This window comes from Panthera onca, chromosome E1 (assembly GCF_046562875.1).
Source record: "Panthera onca isolate mPanOnc1 chromosome E1, mPanOnc1 haplotype 2, whole genome shotgun sequence".
Classification (NCBI taxonomy): domain Eukaryota; kingdom Metazoa; phylum Chordata; class Mammalia; order Carnivora; family Felidae; genus Panthera; species Panthera onca.
In genome coordinates, this window is record NC_138352.1 from 26,056,033 (window position 1) to 26,074,287 (window position 18,255).

The window sequence follows — 18,255 nt, forward strand, 5'->3', positions numbered from 1 at the left end:
CTTCTCTGAAAACACCTATAGTTTTTCCAGCACCGGGACGGGACCGTGAGCGGAATCACTGTGGAGATTGAAAAATTCTTAAATAAAACCTGGAGTCACAATCCTTACTTTCAGCAACCCCTGCAATTGTGAAAAAGCAAAAACATTCTCCACGTAGGTGAGTAGTCCACTAGTTGACGGTAATTTCTCAAAAATCACCAACCAACAAATTAAGACTGGGTCGCACTGAAACTCAATCTCATTTACATTCTAGTTTCTCATTAGACTCAAAGGAGCTAGCTGGGTGGTAAGAGATGAGCTTAGACAGAAAGCAGGAAGAAATTTAAATCTGCAAAATAGAAAATTTGCGTCTTAGTCTAATCCTGGAGGATCTGGACCTCAGGATTTCTAGTATTTTGTTTTTCTTAACTCTTTAGTGAGTTATTTTTTATGAGAAACTCAAAGATTACGGAATACATACAATGTTGTTGTAGAGTCTCTAGTTTATTATGAAAGGATTCTTCCAATAATATGTACACAGAAACAAAAATATCTGTTTACCATTCCCACTCACACCCCCCACCCCCCAAAGGCTTACCAACAATAACAGTGCTCCTTCATGGCACCTACAAAAATTGCCTTTGCCCTAGGCCAGGGGCTCTTTGCAACACTTCTGAGGTAAAAACCTCCATCTGCCTATCTTGTATGTATATACTTGATACGCTATGAGGCAGTGTGATAAGGCTCTTTGAACACAGTAGTAGTCTATTCATTTAGGGTCATCGGACAAAATACATTCTCCCATGGCTATGAGACCATCTCATTCGTTTCCTACTTACAGATGAGGATACTGAGACCCAAACTCGAGAAGCCTGGACTAAGATCCAGATCAGTGATCCTTCCACTGTATAAGCAGAACATATGAGAACTACTGGGGAGATTTTACATATTACACTTGTTAAGGCCCGACCCTGAGACAGAAGGTTTGGGGGTGCAGCCTGGGCACGTGCAGAGGACTCTGTTCAGGGACCTAGGCTGCAAAGGAAGCGGAGTCCTCAAACAGCATTGACGAGTGTTCATATCCTTCCTTTTCCCCCCTCTTTCATAGTCCTATATAACCAGATATGAAGACATACAGTTTACTTTGATTTATAATTAAACGGGTGTATTTTCAAGGGCCTACTTCCTACTTTAAAACTTCATGCTGGGCGCTGGCACAAACCACGACAATGCTTTTGCTCCATTATGCATTAGGTCCCACACTGAGCTTCATGAAATACATAAGAAAAATAACTCACCATAATCCCCCTTTGCCATGAGACAGTTCTGTTCTTCCAGATATTGGTAAAATAAAAAAAGGTATAGCAAATCAATGGATCGAAATCGTAGGATAGAGATGCGTGGCTGAATCACCACACCCACCCCGAAGGCCAACTGGCCCATCTCCATCTACAGGTACACTTAGACCAGCACGACAGCACCACACCATACGTTACGACAGAAAGCATCACTTGACATCTGTCCTTAGAGGTCAACATCAGCCAGGGGTGAAAGGCGTCTTTCCTTTAAAGAACAAAAGCGGCAGTGCGTACAACTTGTCCTTCACCACAGCTAACTGACGAGACATGAATATCAAGGAGAAAGGGTTTAAGCCATTGATTTGGGTGCCACTGAGACTAGAATAACCACTGTTACTTAAAATTCCCTACAACAAAAAGGGATTTAGCGCTTCATAAAATTAAGTGAAAGGTCTACTTTTTCTTGACAGCTCAGCCAGCTCTTCCCTGATGTGCTGTATAGAAACCTCATCTCTTTTCAGCTCTGCTTGCTTCAGTGCTTCCTGGTAGATCTCTTTTGCTTGTGCATATCGTTCTAAAATAACCCAGAGAGAAGGGAGAGTAAAGAGAAATGTAGGTTTTCAAAGTGATTCTGAAAGATTCTGAGAGCAAGCACTAGCGACAGTTCAGGTCTAACTTGCTGTGTGCTCATTAAGTGACAGGCTGGCCCTGCCTCCTTTCAGCCTCTGTGACACGATGGCTCGCTCGGAGAGGCTGTGAGCCGGCCTAGCTGTAGAGCGCCAGGGCTGCGAGGGCCGGGGCCCTCCGGTGCCCTGGGGCCCTGACTCCATCAGCCGAGCACATGGCTGATGGAAATTTTCTTTAGCTCCATGTGTTCGACGGGCTAGTGCAGGACGACACAAGTTACATGAACTGAACCCAATGGTACTTCAACCAAACACACATCCTTTTTAGTACATTCAGCCAGCCTTTGAATCCCGGAGCTTCCTGACTGCCCCTCGCCCTCCCTACAACCGTCTCACAGCTGCAGAAATCCAGTGACCCCTTCCCTCAAGCAGGCCCGGCGGGCTTCCACTGCCCCCTACCTCTGTGCATCAGAATTGCAGCGAGATTACTGAGCAGCATGTGTAGCTCAGGATGTTCTATCTGTCTCGCCAGATCTGATGCCTTTTGCACATAAACACAGGCCTCATCAAAGCGGCCCTGTGCATCCAGGGTGGTAGCCAGGTCACTCATCAGCACGATGGTCTACACACAAGAGAAAAAACAGCCATTTTTTTAAAAAACAGCCACACGGATTTAACATTAATTTGGAGTCTGGTAAACTGTGGATATATGCTTAAGAGTTCACGTTTCCTAGCACGTTCCACAAAAATGAAAGACATCAGCCTTTAACAAACTGATATGTATGTGTATATATACGTGTATATACGTATATATACGTATACATATATATATACGTGTATATATATATATATAAAACAAACACGTATATCATTCACATTGTATGGGGGACGGCACCAGTTTGGCTCTCTGGAAAACAATACAAATCTACCAAGTAGGGAACAGGATATGACTTATTAATCTAATCATCAAACTAGAAGTACCAAGAAAAAATACTAAACGGCAAGATGAAGCTGTAACGATCTCCTGATTCGGCAATCCTGAGAAGCCAGCCTCCAGGGCTTTATTTAACGTCATCCCTACTGGTGACTCTGAGACTCCTCGAGAAGAACCACATATATTACTGATTTAGGAAGATTCCCACTAAGAGTTTTTAAAATTTTGGTACTAAGAGAAGCAGACCCTACCCCCTCCTCTCAGTTCTAGCACTTCGTGGTTTGAATTCCAAGTTTGTCTTCTTATTCCTCAGTAATATTCCATTAAAGGGACTCTAACCTAAATCCCTTTCCTGAAGAGAGTTCACAGCCCAACAAGTTGCCCTGCCCATCGACCTGAACCTTGGGACGTGTTCAGTCCAGTTAAAATGCCTGTGTCCTGTGCTGGGGGTACCAAGCATTCTGACAAGTGGTCCAGTTCTTCCTTCTAAGAATTTAATGTGAGAGACGAGAAAGACAAAGTTCAACGTGTTCACTGTTCTAACAGCGCTGCACGGTGTGGTTTAATTCTATGTCCGTGGTTTTTACTTTGTAATGTAGTCCCTTTCTCCTTTCTGCCCCCCCTCCCCCAACTTCCCCTGGCATTTTACCTATGCGGTGAGGGAGACAAGAATCTTCATGCATTAACCTGTTCCTCTTAATGATTCTTACTAATGTTCCTTATTACAAAATACTGTGCCATGTACCCTCAAGGCCTGGAAGCTCACGGGTGCCTGGTTAGACCTACCTTTTATAAAGGCTGCTCTGCTGGGTGAACCAAAATGCAGGCAGAATGCTCTGGATAACTGATTAGAGGTCTCAAATCCTTTGTTTTGTTTCGTTTTGGTTTGTTTGAAGTAATCCCTACACCCAATGTGGGACTCAAACTCTCGACCTCAAGATGAAGAGCGGCGTGCACTACTGACTGAGCTGACCAGGTGTCCCTCACCCCCTTTAGGAAACAAGCAGTTGGGGGCGGGCAGAGGAGGGAATACCTAGCACCTAGCAGCATCTGCTGCTGATCTGCTCCCAACGAGGGTGGCATTTCACACCCGGAAATTCTAAACCTTTGTTTTACAGTTCCCCTCTCTGTTTTCCTCCCTTACCTGTGGGTGTCTTTCTCCTAGTATTTCTTCAGAAATCTGCAAAGCTTTTTCATACATCCTCTGTGCCTGTGCCGGCTGCTTGGAGAACAGAAGGTAGCGGGCATAGGTGTCTAAGCACATGCCAAGGAGGAGGTGGGTGTTGGCTTTCTCTTCCACTAAGAAGGAAATAAGAGCATTGCTAGCATATAACGACAACGTAGAAAGTGAGGCAGAGAACTGGCCGACCTTTCTTAATATTTTGCTTGTTACCAAGGCCCACAAATATTTTCACAGTACCGGACCCCCTGAATGTTACACAAAGGTGACAATTTAGGTGGATTCTCATCTAAACTGGTCCCTAGACCCAATTTCAATGTGTGCAGGAAGGCGGGGAGGTCCCCCCACACCAAGAAGCAATTCTCAGACACCAGCAGGTGTGCAAGAATTCACTCATTTGTGTGTGCAGAGATAGCATCAGACTCCACAAGGGTTCAGTCCTCCTAGACCGCAGCCCCTTCTTCCATCAAACACCAGTCATAGTCCTGTGCCTCTGACCTCCAGCTAGTGATGGGAGTGACCGCCATGACCCCTCTAAGGACACCAACTGCAATTGCGGGTTGTGACCTGTGCTTCTCAACGAGTGGCTGTAAATCTGAGGGTCCTGAGAAACCCCTCCTTTGGTTACATTAATTTGCTAGAGCAGCCCACAGAACTCAGAAAAACATTTTACTTGCTAAATTACTGTTTATCATAAAAGGCTAGCACTCAGGAACAGCCAGATGGAAGGGATGCACAGCGCAAGGGATGTGGGAAGGGGCGGAGCTTATATGCCCCGTCCCAAAGCACCAACAGTCCCCACACCTCCACGTGATCTTCAGCCCAGAATCTCTGTGAGCTCGGCCTTCTGGGTTTTTATGGACGCTCTATTACATAGGTATGACTGACTGAATCATTGGCCATTGGCGAAGGATTAAATTTACAGCCCCTCCCCCCCTCCACCAAGGTCAGGGATTGGGACTGAACTTCCAACCCTCTACCTTCACAACCACCTTTAGGTGTGTCCATTCACATAACAAAAGACACCTTTACCATTCTCAACACTTAAGAAATTCCAAGGGTTTGGGGAACTCTGGACAAACACCAAATAAAGATGTGAAATATATTTTGGTCATGTGAATGATCAATTATATCTTAAAATCACAATACCACAATATCCATTTAAATGACGAACTTTGCCCCACATTTCAAGTAAGACCTTAAGTCCACATATCAAAGCATGGAGTATTATTTTTAGGTTGAAACTGTATTTAGTAGAAACAGGTAAAGATCAATTCCAAGAATGAGTTAACAAAGCATAGGGCAAATGAAAGAGTTTTCAGGTGCAAAAGTGGCAATGCAGTTAGGAACAGAAAACACTCAGAATCCTGAACTAGAAAGTCACAAGCCAAACTGAAAAAACAGTTCATCCACTTTTTGAAGAATAATAAAGGCTGCAATGATTATCAACTCCTGACAAATTACAGTACTGACTACACACTGTCTGAAAACGAACAAACTTCAAACATCTAATGCCACATGAACTGGAGAACACGATCTCAAGAACAGGAACTTGCACGAGACCCAGAAAAGAGGATACAAATAATATAGAGATGGTAATGACAAGGAAATTCTGCAAACAGCTCTGCTAAAAGTAAATGTTTACAGAAAGGGCTTAAAAAGAGAGTTTACCTCCGATAAACGTATGTAACCGAACCTTTACACACTCAACTGACGGTGGTCAACTGGGTTTATTCACCAGCAAATTCACGTGAACCCCCTTTCCTTCCCTATTGTCAAAGTTGCAGAAAACTTACAAATGGCATACAGAATGTGAAGACGACGATGCAACCAAAGAGCGGGATGACCAATTATTGAAGAGAGAGTTTAAATAGGACAAAGTAGTTGGGGTGGATGAGAATAGATGTTGACACACTATCAGAGGGTAAAAGTTAAGAAACGATGCAAAGCAGAAATCCGAAGTTACTTACTTTGACTTAATTATATGCAAAAGGTATATAATCATGTTAAAATCAAACTCGAAGTACTTTTAAATAGGTCGCCTTACAAATATATTTTTAAAAACCTTAAATGAAAGTTATTTTCCTAAATATCAAAGTATACGCAAATTTGTGGATAAATATAACCAATATAAAAACGCAAACGGAAAACGTGCAGAGCCCATATTTCTCCATTGGAAGGAATTACTGAAACAAAGTATCTAACTATGAGCACTCCTTTAAAAACGCTGAGCAAAAGCTTATATAACCAAGCGGCAGTTTGACATCAATGGTTCTGTGAGATAAAATGAGAAAAGGTAGTTAAAAATGAGAATAATGAGACATCTCTGTGTTCCCTCCAAGTACAAAGGTCCAAGACAAGAAATTTTTAACAGAAGATTCAGAACTAAAATACATGTTCTTTGAGAATATTTAAAGACAGAAAATGTTTACCACATACCAAAAATATCACAAAACAATGTATAATTATTCCAATTCTAGAAATCCTATGCGTGAAAAATGACTACTGACTCATATTTCTGGGATTTCTATTCTCTTTAACTAGAATGGAAGAAAACATAGTAAAGCATTTTCGAAATAATGAGATAAAATTGTAGCTATAATAATTTCTCACTGTTAAGAAAACACACATTCGAATTCATATCGCACACTATGATATGAAAAATGAAAATATTTTTTGGAGAATCTACTTCTCTAAAAACAAGACTAAGAGAAATAAAAGGCTCCATAATAAAACCTGTAGCATTACAGCCAAATAAAGAGAAATCATCATGGCTTTAATAATGTACAAAAAAGAAGAGCACCTGGATGGCTCAACTGGTAAAGCAGCTGACTTCGGCTCAGGTCATGATCTCACGGTTTGGAAGTTCGAGCCCCACAGCGTGCTCTCTGCTCTCTGCACGGATCCTCTGTGCCCCTCTCTTCCCTCCCCTGCTTGTGCTTGCTCTCTCTCTCAAAAATAAACAAGCATTAAAAAAAAATCACGTACAAAAAAAGAGTTTCTTTTCTAAGCAGTAACAATATAGTTTCTGGGGACAGCTGGGAGGCTCAGTCATTTAGCCATCGGACTCTTTTTTTTTTTTTTTAAATTTTTTTTTTCAACCTTTTTTATTTATTTTTGGGACAGAGAGAGACAGAGCATGAACGGGGGAGGGGCAGAGAGAGAGGGAGACACAGAATCGGAAACAGGCTCCAGGCTCCGAGCCATCAGCCCAGAGCCTGACGCGGGGCTCGAACTCACGGACCGCGAGATCGTGACCCGGCTGAAGTCGGACGCTTAACCGACTGCGCCACCCAGGCGCCCCATAGCCATCGGACTCTTGATCTCAGCTCAGGTCATGATCTCACAGTTATGAGATGGAGCCCCATGTTGGGCTTTGCGCTTGGCAGTGAGGAGCCTGCTTGGGATTCTCTCTCTCCTCTCTCTCTCCCCACTCACGCTCATGTGCACACTTTCAAAATAAACTTAAAAAATAATTTCTTGAAATATTAGTATAAAAACTGCTAGAAATTAGACAAGAACAAATCAGCCAATAATAGCTGAGAAATACACTGGGAATCTGAGAGGCAGGTCATATTTACTTCTTCAAATTTAAATAATTCTTTTTCTCAGATTATTTCTAACCAGACAAAAAGACAACCTACTTCAAATCAGTCCATGAAACAAATAAGATCCATCACAGAAATTTTTACTCAAAATATTAGCAAATGGAATTGTCAGCTGCACTAAGAAAACAACCAAGTAGCATTTATTCAGGGAAGGAGAATGGATCCGCATACTTACTGTATCAACATATCAAATTAGATGTGCATAAAAGCAGACTACAAAGCAATTTGATAAGATAGTGGTTCCAACAGAGGCTTTTGATTCCAGGAATAATGACTAATGATCTGAAAACCCTTTTGCTTCAAAAACGAGATAAAGGATATCCTTTTACATGCACAGCTGAGCTCCCAAAAGAAGGAAATCCCAAGGGTCAAACAAGAAGAGTAAACTAAAATCCAGAGTAGAAAGTATGGGATTTAACAACACAAAAGCCCAGTTTCTGTAGGTTTTGTGGAGCAGCTTGAGTGTCTCTGTAATCCAGAATTGAGTTCTTGGGGCACCTGGATGGCTCAGTTGATTGAGCGTCTGAGTCTGGATTTCAGCTCAGGTCATGATCTCAGTTTGTTTTGGAGCCCTACATTGGCATCTGTGCTGAGATTGCGGAACCTGCTTAGGATGCTCTCCCTCTCTGTCCCTACCCCACTTGTGTGCTCTCTCTCAAAAACCAACAAACAAACTTAAAACAAAAACAAAAACAAAAAAAAAAAACGGGTGTCTGGGTGGCTCAGTCGGTTGAGCGTCCGACTTTGGCTCAGGTCATGATCTCATGGTTCCTGAGTCTGAACCCCACAACCCCACATCACATCAGTCTCGCTGTTGTCAGTGTGGAGCACGCTTCGGATCCTCTGTCCTTCTCACTCTCTCTGCCCCTCCCCCCCACTTGTGCACTTTCAAAAATAAACATTTTAAAAATAAATAAAAATATTAAAAATAAAGGAATTGAGTTCTTCAGCTTTTGCAAATCAGAGAATTACATCTGAAGCCCCTTGCGTAAAACCAGAATGACCCTTGTCGTAGGTTCTGTCTGCCCCCTCCCCCACACCCTCTCCCTACCAGGGACCACGAGGAAACTTGCATGGCCCAGCCTAGGATCTAGATGGAAAAAGGACTACCACAGAAATCTCCAATCATAGGCCTGTGCCACATGGAGCTTGGTGTCTACATTTATCTATTCATTTAGGCTTGGACCTGAGCGCCTGAAATAAACAAAATCATTCTCATCTTACAGCTAAAACCCTGCTGAAAATGAATTTATAATCCAAACGTAGTAAGCATGAAAATCCACCATAACTGAGATTCGGCACACAACAACAAAGGAGGCCTCACCCTCAATAATTTTAAATTTTTTTTTTTTTTTTAACGTTTATTTATTTTTGAGACAGAGAGAGACAAAGCATGAACAGGGGAGGGTCAGAGAGAGAGGGAGACACAGAATCGGAAACAGGCTCCAGGCTCTGAGCCATCAGCACAGAGCCCGACGCGGGGCTCGAACTCACGGACCGCGAGATTGTGACCTGAGCCGAAGTCGGACGCTCAACCGACTGAGCCACCCAGGCGCCCCAATAATTTTAGATAATCAACAAATCCAACGACATAAACTAAGTGGGTTTAAAATAATTATTTATATGTCCAGTATGATCCTCCTCAGAGCCCTGAACTTGTGTCTATACTTTTCTTCCGTCAGAGACTGCCACTTGGCTTATTCCCTCCCATTCTTCAGGTTTCTTATCAATCAGACCTTTCCCAACCCTACGCAACAGCATACAGCCCCAACACATTCCCTGGACACACATTCCCTCACATACACATCTACGGAGCTCTCAATCGTCTTTGGATACATCAACCATTTACTGGATAGTGTTTTGTTTTGTTTTAGAGAGAGAGCATGAGTGCGGGAGAGAGGCAGGGGGAGAGAGAGGCCAAGCTGGCTTCACACTCAGCACAGAGCCCGATACAGGGCTCGATCCCACAACCCTGGGATCATGACCTGAGCTGAAATCAAGAGTTGGATGTTCAACCATCTGAGCCACCCAGGCGCCCGTACTGGATAGTGTTTATGATGGTGTTTTTCCTCCACTAGAAATCAAGCTCCAGGAGGCAGCAACTTTCTTTTATTTATAGCTGCCTCTCAGTGCCTAGTAATGTGTCTGGCACATAATAGGTATTCAATAAATAATTTTTTGGATGACTGCCTGAGTGATCAAATAAAAAGAAAGAATTAAATACATAAAGGTACTGAACTAAAGATGGAAAAGACATAATGAAACTAAAAATTACAGAATTCAATGACACTGGCGCTCCAGGAATCTATGAAATCTCAACATAGAGACATCATCACAGATCAGTGAGAAAAGGGTGATCAATAGTTCTGAGCTACAGGCCTACCCATGAAGGAAGGAAAAACTATCACTACTTCACATCATATTAAAAATTCTACGTGAAGACTAAATGTAAAAGAGCCAAATATTCAGAAGAGACTATCTTTCTGACCTTAAAAGAAGTATTTTATTAAGCAAGACACAAAAGACACAAATTATAAAGGAAATCTCAAAAGAGTCTATTACATTCAAATTTTAATCTCTGAGTGTGAAATATCCTCAAGTGAAAAGACAGGGACACAAAAAGATATGTAGCCTACAAAATATAGATTTGAGTATTTTGCTCAAATACATAAAGAACTCTTATAATCATTAAGAAAAAGACAACCCTTCAAAAAAAATAAGCAAAGGATATAAAGAGACAATTTTCAGGGCAGGAAATCAAACCACATTGGTAAGCAATTTAATTCCACTCTTAGGTACGAACCCTAGGGAGTATCTGACAGGCAGGCACAGAGACACAGGTCCCAGAATGGTCAAAGAGGTATTATTTTCCACAGTAAAACATGAAGAAGCTTCATGACCACCTACTGAGAACCATAGTACGTTCCTCCAGTGGGATACTAGACCACAGTGCAGGGAATGAACCAATCAGGGCTATCTCTAGCCTGTATCAATCCTTACCCCTCACCCTCTGCCACAATGGACCAATTAGAGGGAGTCACCCCTTCTAGACAGATGCAACCCCAGCAGACATGTGCTTTGACAAGTAAACAGGCCTTTGGATAGGAAAACTGATGCTGTCGTATCAACATCGATAAATCTCAATGTCGTGTGAAAAACTGCAGAAACAAGTGTTCAGTCTGATACCATTCATATAAAGTTTAAAAACACACTAGCCCCACTATATACTATTCACTGATACGTGCAAGTGTAATAAACAGGCCTAAGAGTGACAAGGATCAAAACTGAATTCAGAATAGTACCTACACCAGATAAGAGTCCACCGGGGTTTAAAATTAGAAAAAAGAATTCTGAAGCACACATGGTAAAGTACTTAGACTTGACAAAGCTAAGGGGAAGGTATACAGGCATTTGTTAAAGTTGCTACACTTCATTTTTGCTTGAAACCTTTAAAAAAATTTTAGAAGACAGGCACAGAACTTTTCTGAATAGTAAGACAGTAATATGGAACATACACTGGAGAAATTCCCAAAACACAGATAAGAAAACTGAGGTAGAGGGAAAACATAAAGGATAGAGAAGAGACAGGCTAGTATATCGGTAAATCACATGCCTGAATAAAGGACCAGACCAAGCAGAATTAAAGCAGGAGTCAAAGATGTACTAGCAGCTCAAGAGAGTGGAATCTTAGAAATGAAGGTTCATTACAGACTAGGTAGTGTTCAGAAAGGGACTAAGCCCCTAACCTTATGCTAATAAAACTTCCAACTCCTACAAAGCAATCAGGCAGGAAAAAACAGGCTATCTCCAAAAGCCAGCAAAGCAGTTGGCCGCAGAATTATCTGCAATAAATCTAAGTCAAAATTCCAGACTGTCGAGAAAAAACAAGTGGGGAAAAGGAAAGACAAAAGAATGTTAAATTGTACTCATCTCATCTTATAGAAGAAACTGAAAACGATTTTCTTCCTGAGCTAAATAGGTCTTATAAAATTTTTAGGTTACCCCTAATAGAACTGATTCCTATGAAAACCCTGAACCTGAAAACTCTACGTATGCCTTCCTTCCAAACCGTGAGTGGAAGTTGAGTGAGGAAAAGACCCCTCTAAGAGGGACCTGAGACCAAAAGAAGTAACAAAACGGAAAGCGTTTTTTAAAATGCAAAAATTAAACAAGTATCACTCTCAATACTAATTTTACATACGCTTTGAGATTCTGTATCGTAAGACAATGACATTCAGATTAGGCTTAAAAAAATCCAAACACAGTCTTCTACAAAAGACACACTAAAAACAAAATGACTTAGAGAAAGTTTAAGAGTAAGATATAGCCAAAACGTAAAAGTAAAATTTATGACAATACCTTAGGTAGGACAAAAAAAAAAAAAGAATAATTTTTCAGATGAAGGGATCACTCACAATGAAGATACATATCTAGAACTGCTTAAACAGGAATAAAAACATGTATGAAGAAAAAAACCAGAAAGCCAAATCAACAAGGATATAGGACTTGAACAATACTAAACGCCAACTAGATCTACCCAGCATGCACAGAACATTCTACCCTACAATAAAGGAATGCGCATTCTTCTCAAATGTACATACAACAGTCTCCAGGACAACCATAAAGTGGGCCATTAAAACTAGTTTCAATAAATTAAAAGGACTGAAATCATACAAAGCATGTTCTCTGACCACAATGGGATCAACTTAATCAACAACAGAGGGAAATCGCGGAAATAAATATATGAAAATTAATCCACATGCTCCAAAATACCCAACGGATCAAAGAAGAAATCACAAAAATTAGAAAATACCTTGAGATAAAGGAAAATGAAAACACAACACACCAAAATTTATGGGACGCAGCTAAAGCAGTAGAGGAAAATTTATAGTTGTAAACACCTATACTGTATTAGAAAAGAAAGCTTTAAATCAACAACCTAATCTTTCACCTAAGAAACTAGAAAAGGAACAAAATAAAACCAACCCAAGCAGGAGAGATAAACCAAGGAGAAACCAACAGTCAGGAAGGTCCTACATAAATTGGGAGTGGTAAACACAATACAGAGGAGCCAAACTATTTAATAAGTACATCACAGTCCAGCAAACTCTTCCACAGTAAGTACTTAATGAGTGCTAGCCACCCTAATTCCCCTAACAACTCTACACGGTAGACATAGGTTCTACTGCTATTCCTGTTTTACTGATGAGGAACCCAGAGGAGAGAAGTCACATAACCTGTCTGCAGGTACACCGTGAAGAAGCGGGAGAGCCAGAATTCAAACTCAGGCTCCAGACTTTGATTCATGACAACAAATACACGACCAAAATGACTTCCACTTTCCCAAAGTGTTTTATCTAAACTATGAAAATGAATGAAACTTTCAGGTTGAGGAGAGGAAGAGAAAGGAACAGTGTAAAACCTCTTGAAGACAGAAAATAAATCCACGAAATTAAGAATTAGGAAAGGAAGGGGCGCCTGGGTGGCTCAGTCGGTTAAGGGTCCGACTTCGGGTCAGATCATGATCTCGTGGTCCATGAGTTCGAGCCTCCCCATCAGGCTCTGTGCAGACAGTTCAGAGCCTGGAGCCAGTTTCGGATTCTGTGTCTCCCTCTCTCTCTGACCCTCCCCCGTTCATGCTGTCTCTGTCTCAAAAGTAAATAAAGGTTTAAAAAAAAAAAAAAAGAATTAGGAAAGGAATATGATCTCATAACAGAATACTGTCATTTGTGCTTTAAAAATATAACTCCATAAGGGCGCCTGGGTGGCTTAGTCAGTTAGGTGGCCGACTTCGGCTCAGGTCATGATCTCAGTTTCTGAATTCAAGCCCCGCATAAGGCTCTGCTTAGGATTCTGTGTCTCCCTCTCTCTCTGACCCTCCCCCACTTGCACTCTGTGTGTGTGTGTGTGTGTGTGTGTGTGTGTGTGTGTGTCTGTCTGTCTCTCAAAAATAAACATTAAAAAAAATTTTTTTTTAATATAATTCCATAAAGTTCCTTCTAGGAAAATATAGGCCTCCAAACTTCTTTCACCCATGCATTCAAGATATTGAATTGAATTATTTATTTATCTTAAAACAGGTTCCACACCGAACGTGGGGCTTGAACTCTCCACCCTGAGATCAAGAGTCACATGCTCTGCCAACTGAGCCAGCCAGGAATCCCCATTCAAGATGTTTTTTTTAATTTTTTTAATGTTTAGTTGTTTTTGAGAGAGAGAGAAAGACAGAGTGCAAGTAGGGGAGGGGCAGAGAGAGGGAGACACAGAACTAGAAGTAGGCTCCAGGCTACGAGCTGTCAGCACAGAGTCCAACACAGGGCTTGAACTCACAAACCGTGAAATCATGATCTGAGCGAAAGTCGGAAGCTCAACCAACTGAGCCACCCAGGAGCCCCTCAAGATATTTATTAACATCATGTTATTGCCACTGACCTAGACACTGAAATCAAATCAAGAAAATGGAAGAAATTTAAATGTGTGAGTAATCAAAGAAAGAACAACAAGACGCCAGAGAAACCCTTCTAAAGTAGATCTGGCCCATATGGTTTCCCAGATCCTTCCAGGAATAGATCACTCCCATGTGATATCCCATACCTATTCCAGAATGGCAAATAGAGAAAGCATACCAACTCATTTTACCACATTCATAAAATCCTGTGATGACAAGCACAAGAAATATACTATGGATTTCACATAAGAAAATATATGTAAAGTTCTAAATAAAATATCAGCATTAAATATTATCCTGAAAGTACACTTAACAACCAATTAGTAGCAAGCCTGGTTTGCTCTAGATATATATAAATGAGGGGCGCCTGTGTGGCTTGGTCGGTTAAGCGTCCGACTTTGGCTCAGGTCACGATCTCGCGGTCAGTAGGTTCGAGCCCCGCGTCGGGCTCTGTGCTGACAGCTCAGAGCCTGGAGCCTGTTTCCGATTCTGTGTCTCCCTCTCTCTGTGACCCTCCCCCGTTCATGCTCTCTCTCTGTCTCAAAAATAAATAAACGTTAAAAAAAAAAAAAATTTATATATAAATAAATATTTATAATTTGGCACCAAATTAAATATAAAACAAAGTTGTCCAACACCACTATTATTTAATGTTGTTCTGCGGTCATAATCAATGAACTAAATTTAAGAATGGTGGGGAGGGGGTGCCTGGGTGGTGCAGCGGGTTGAGGGTCCGACTCTTGGTTTCAGCTAAGGTCGTGATCTCACAGTTCGTGGGTTCAAGCCCCACATTGGGCTCTACGCTGATGGCACGGAGCCTGCTTCAGATTCCATCTCTCCTTCTCTCTGCCCCTCCCTCACTTGTGCTCTCTTGCTCTCTCACTCAAAAATAAATAAACTTAAAAAAAAAAAAAAGATTAAGAAGGATGGGGAGAAACACAGAAGTAGATCTAAAAGGAAACACCATGATTTCTTAAATGTAAAATTATACATCCAGAAATAAGAATATCAACTGAAAAGCAAATGGTGTAGTAAAGTGTCCACTGGAAAACAAATGTAACAAAATACCTGTCACATCTACATGAAAAAACCTGTAAGAGTCATGCTAGGGTCCTCAATGGAAAGACTCCATACAGGTATGCCTCACCGTATCACACTTCACGTTGCAGATGGTGCGTTTTTTACAAATTGAAGGTTTGTGGCAACCCTGCATGGACCAAATGTATCGGTGCCATTATTCCAACAGTTTCGTGTTGCTGTGTCACATTTTGGTAATTCTCACAATATTTCAAACTTTTTCATTATTATTATATTTGTCATGGTGATTGCTGATCAGTGATCTTTGATGTCACTCTTGTATGTAATTATTTGGGGGGCACACAAACTGCATCCATCCAAGACGGTGCATACCAGATGGTGAGTTTAGTTTCTGACTGACCACCTACTGGCTGTTCCCCCATCTCTCTGCCTCTCCTGGGGCCTACCTATTCCCTGGGACACAACAATATTGAAATCAGGCCAGTTAATAACCCTACAATGGCCCCTAAGTGTTCAGATGAAAGGAAGAGTCACATGTCCCTCATTTAAAATCAAAACCTGTAAAAGATTCAGCATCTCAGAAGCTGAGACAGGCTGAAAGCATGGCCTCTTGTGCCAAACAGCGGTGTTATAAATGCAAAGGAAAAGTTCCTAAAGGAAAGGAGAAAGGAAAAGTGCTAGTCCGGGGAACACACGAATGGCAAGAAAGTGAAACAGCCTTATTGCTGATGTGGAGAAAGGCTTAGTGGCCTGGATAGAAGGTCAAACCAGCCCCAACGTTCCCTGAAGCCAAAGCCTAATCCAGAGCAAGGCCCTAATGCTCTTCAGTTCTGTGAAGGCTGAGAGGTGGGGAAGTGCAGAAGGAAAGTCTGACACTAGCAGGGGTTGGTTCGGGAGGTTTAAGCAAAGAAGCCTCTCCATAACATAAATGTGCAAGGTGAAGCAGCAAGTGCTGATGTAGAAGCCGCAGAAAGTTATCCAGAAGATTCTAGATCTTAAGATAATTAATACATGGGGTGCCTGGATGGCTCAGCCGGTCAAGCATCGTATCAGCTCAGGTGGTGATCTCTCAGTCATGAGATCGAGCCCCAAGTTGGGCTCCGCGCTGACTCAGAATCCCTGCTGAGATTCTCTCTCCTTCTCTCTGCCCGTCCCCTGCTCATGCACTTGCACAGGCTCTCTCTCAAAATAAATAAACTTAAAAAAAAAAAAGATAACTAATACACTATACCAAATAACAGGTTTTCAGTGTAGATTAAACAGCTTTCTAATGGATGAAGATGCCACCTAGGACTTTCATAGCTAATGAGGAGAAGCCAATGTTTGGCTTCAAAGTTTCAAAGGACAGTTGACTCACCTGCTAGGGGCTAATGCAGCTGGTGATTTTATGTTGAAGCCAGTGCTCATTTGCCACTCCCAAACTCCTAGGGCCCTTAAGAATTATGCTAAATCTACTCTGCATGTGCCCTAACAATGGAACAACAAAGCCTGGATAAAAGCACATCTGTTTACAACATGATTTACTGGATATTTTAAGCTCACTGTTGAGACCTACTGCTCAGAAAAAGAAAAGTTTCTTTTCAAAGTATTCTGCTCACTGACAGTGCACCTGGTCACCCAAGAGCTCTGATGGAGACATACAGGGAGATTAGTGTTGTTTTCATGCCTGCCAACACAACCTCCATTCTGCAGACCATGGATCAAGGAGTAATTTTAACTTTCCAATTGGGCAAAGTAAATTGAAAACCTTCCAGAAAGGATTCACCATTCTAGGTGGCATCAAGAACATTTGTGATTCATGGGAAGAGGTCAAATAATCAATATTAACAGGAGTTTGGAAGAAGCTGATTCCAACTCTATAGATGACTTTGAGGGGTTCAAGACTCCAGTGGAGGCAGACAGGGTGGAAACAGCAGGACAGCTAGAGTCAGAAGTGGAGCTTGAACACATGACTGAATGGCTGCAATCTCGGGATGAATCTTGAACGGATGAGGAGTTTCTTCTCATGGATGAGCAAAGGAAGTGGTTTCCTGAGATAAGATCTACTTCTGGTGAAGATGTCGTGAAGATTGTTGAAATGACAAAAAGGGTTTAGAATATTACATGAACTCGGTTGATAAAGCAGCAGCAGGGTTTGAGAGGATTGACTCCAATTTCGAAAGAAGTTCTACTGAGGGTCAAATGCTATCAAACAGCATCATATGCTACAGAGAAATCATTCATTAAAGAATCAATCAATCAATGTGGCACACTTCATTGTTGTCTGCTTTCAAGAAATTGCCACGGGCACGTGGGTGGCTCAGTCGGTTAAGCATCTGACTTCAGCTCAGGCTCAGATCATGATTTCCCAGTCCGTGGGTTCAAGCCCCGTGTCGGGCTCTGTGCTGACAGCTCAAGAGCCTGGAGCCTGCTTCTGATTCTGTGTCTCCCTCTCTCTCTCTCTGCCCCTTCCCTGCTCACACTGTCTCTCTCTCAAAAATAAATTTTAAAAAATTAAAAAAAAAAAATTGCCACAGCCACCCCAACCTTCAGCAACCACCACCCTGATCAGTCAGCAGCCATCCACAATGAAGAAAGACCCTCCACTAGCAGAAAGATGACGACTCCCTGAAAGTTCAGATGATGGTTAAGTTTTAGCAACAGAGTATTTTTCAATTAGGGTATATACATTTTGGGCGGATACGTATATTTTTTAAACAATGCTATTGCACACCGTAAACGTAAGTTTTATATGCACTAGGAAACAAAAAAACTCATTTGATCTGCTGTATTGTGCTATTCACTTTAGGGCGGTGGTCTGGAACCGAACCCGCGATACCTCTGACACGCCCCCGTATTGCAGAGACAGTGTAGTGAGTGACTCCCCTCGCTAGCACAGCTCCTGTTTGTTCCAGCATCCATTCTTTTCTCACACGATTCAGGCGGAGCAGAATCCATCCTCTGACAGGAATGGATCCTGGTCAGTTTTAGAGAATCATGGTAATCCCACATTTCCTGTCAAGGACTGGGTTCGAAATGCCATGTAACCCAATCCAGCCAATGAGCAATAAGGGTAAATCTAATTGGGAACTTCTAGCAAAGATTACCTTGATTCTAAAAGAACACCAAATAAGTTTTCTTTTCTTCTGCACGTTGCCATTTCTG

General features: G+C 41.8%; 1 protein-coding gene across 3 annotated transcripts in view; it reads right to left on the reverse strand.

The window, feature by feature from the left end:
* The window catches only part of TTC19 (tetratricopeptide repeat domain 19), a 43,441-nt gene that overhangs the window by 12,795 nt on the left and 12,391 nt on the right, over nt 1–18,255 (reverse strand). For 2 of the 3 annotated variants that reach the window (XM_081791168.1, XM_060647188.3), the window contains 3 exons: nt 3,982–4,136; nt 2,363–2,525; nt 463–1,851 (listed from right to left, as the gene is read on the reverse strand). In XM_081791168.1, the coding sequence (XP_081647294.1) occupies nt 1,718–1,851; nt 2,363–2,525; nt 3,982–4,136 (452 nt within the window). In that variant the 3' untranslated portion in view covers nt 463–1,717. Of the gene's footprint in view, nt 1–462; nt 1,852–2,362; nt 2,526–3,981; nt 4,137–18,255 lie in introns of those variants that run through there. The other variant, XM_060647189.3, reaches the window with a different exon arrangement.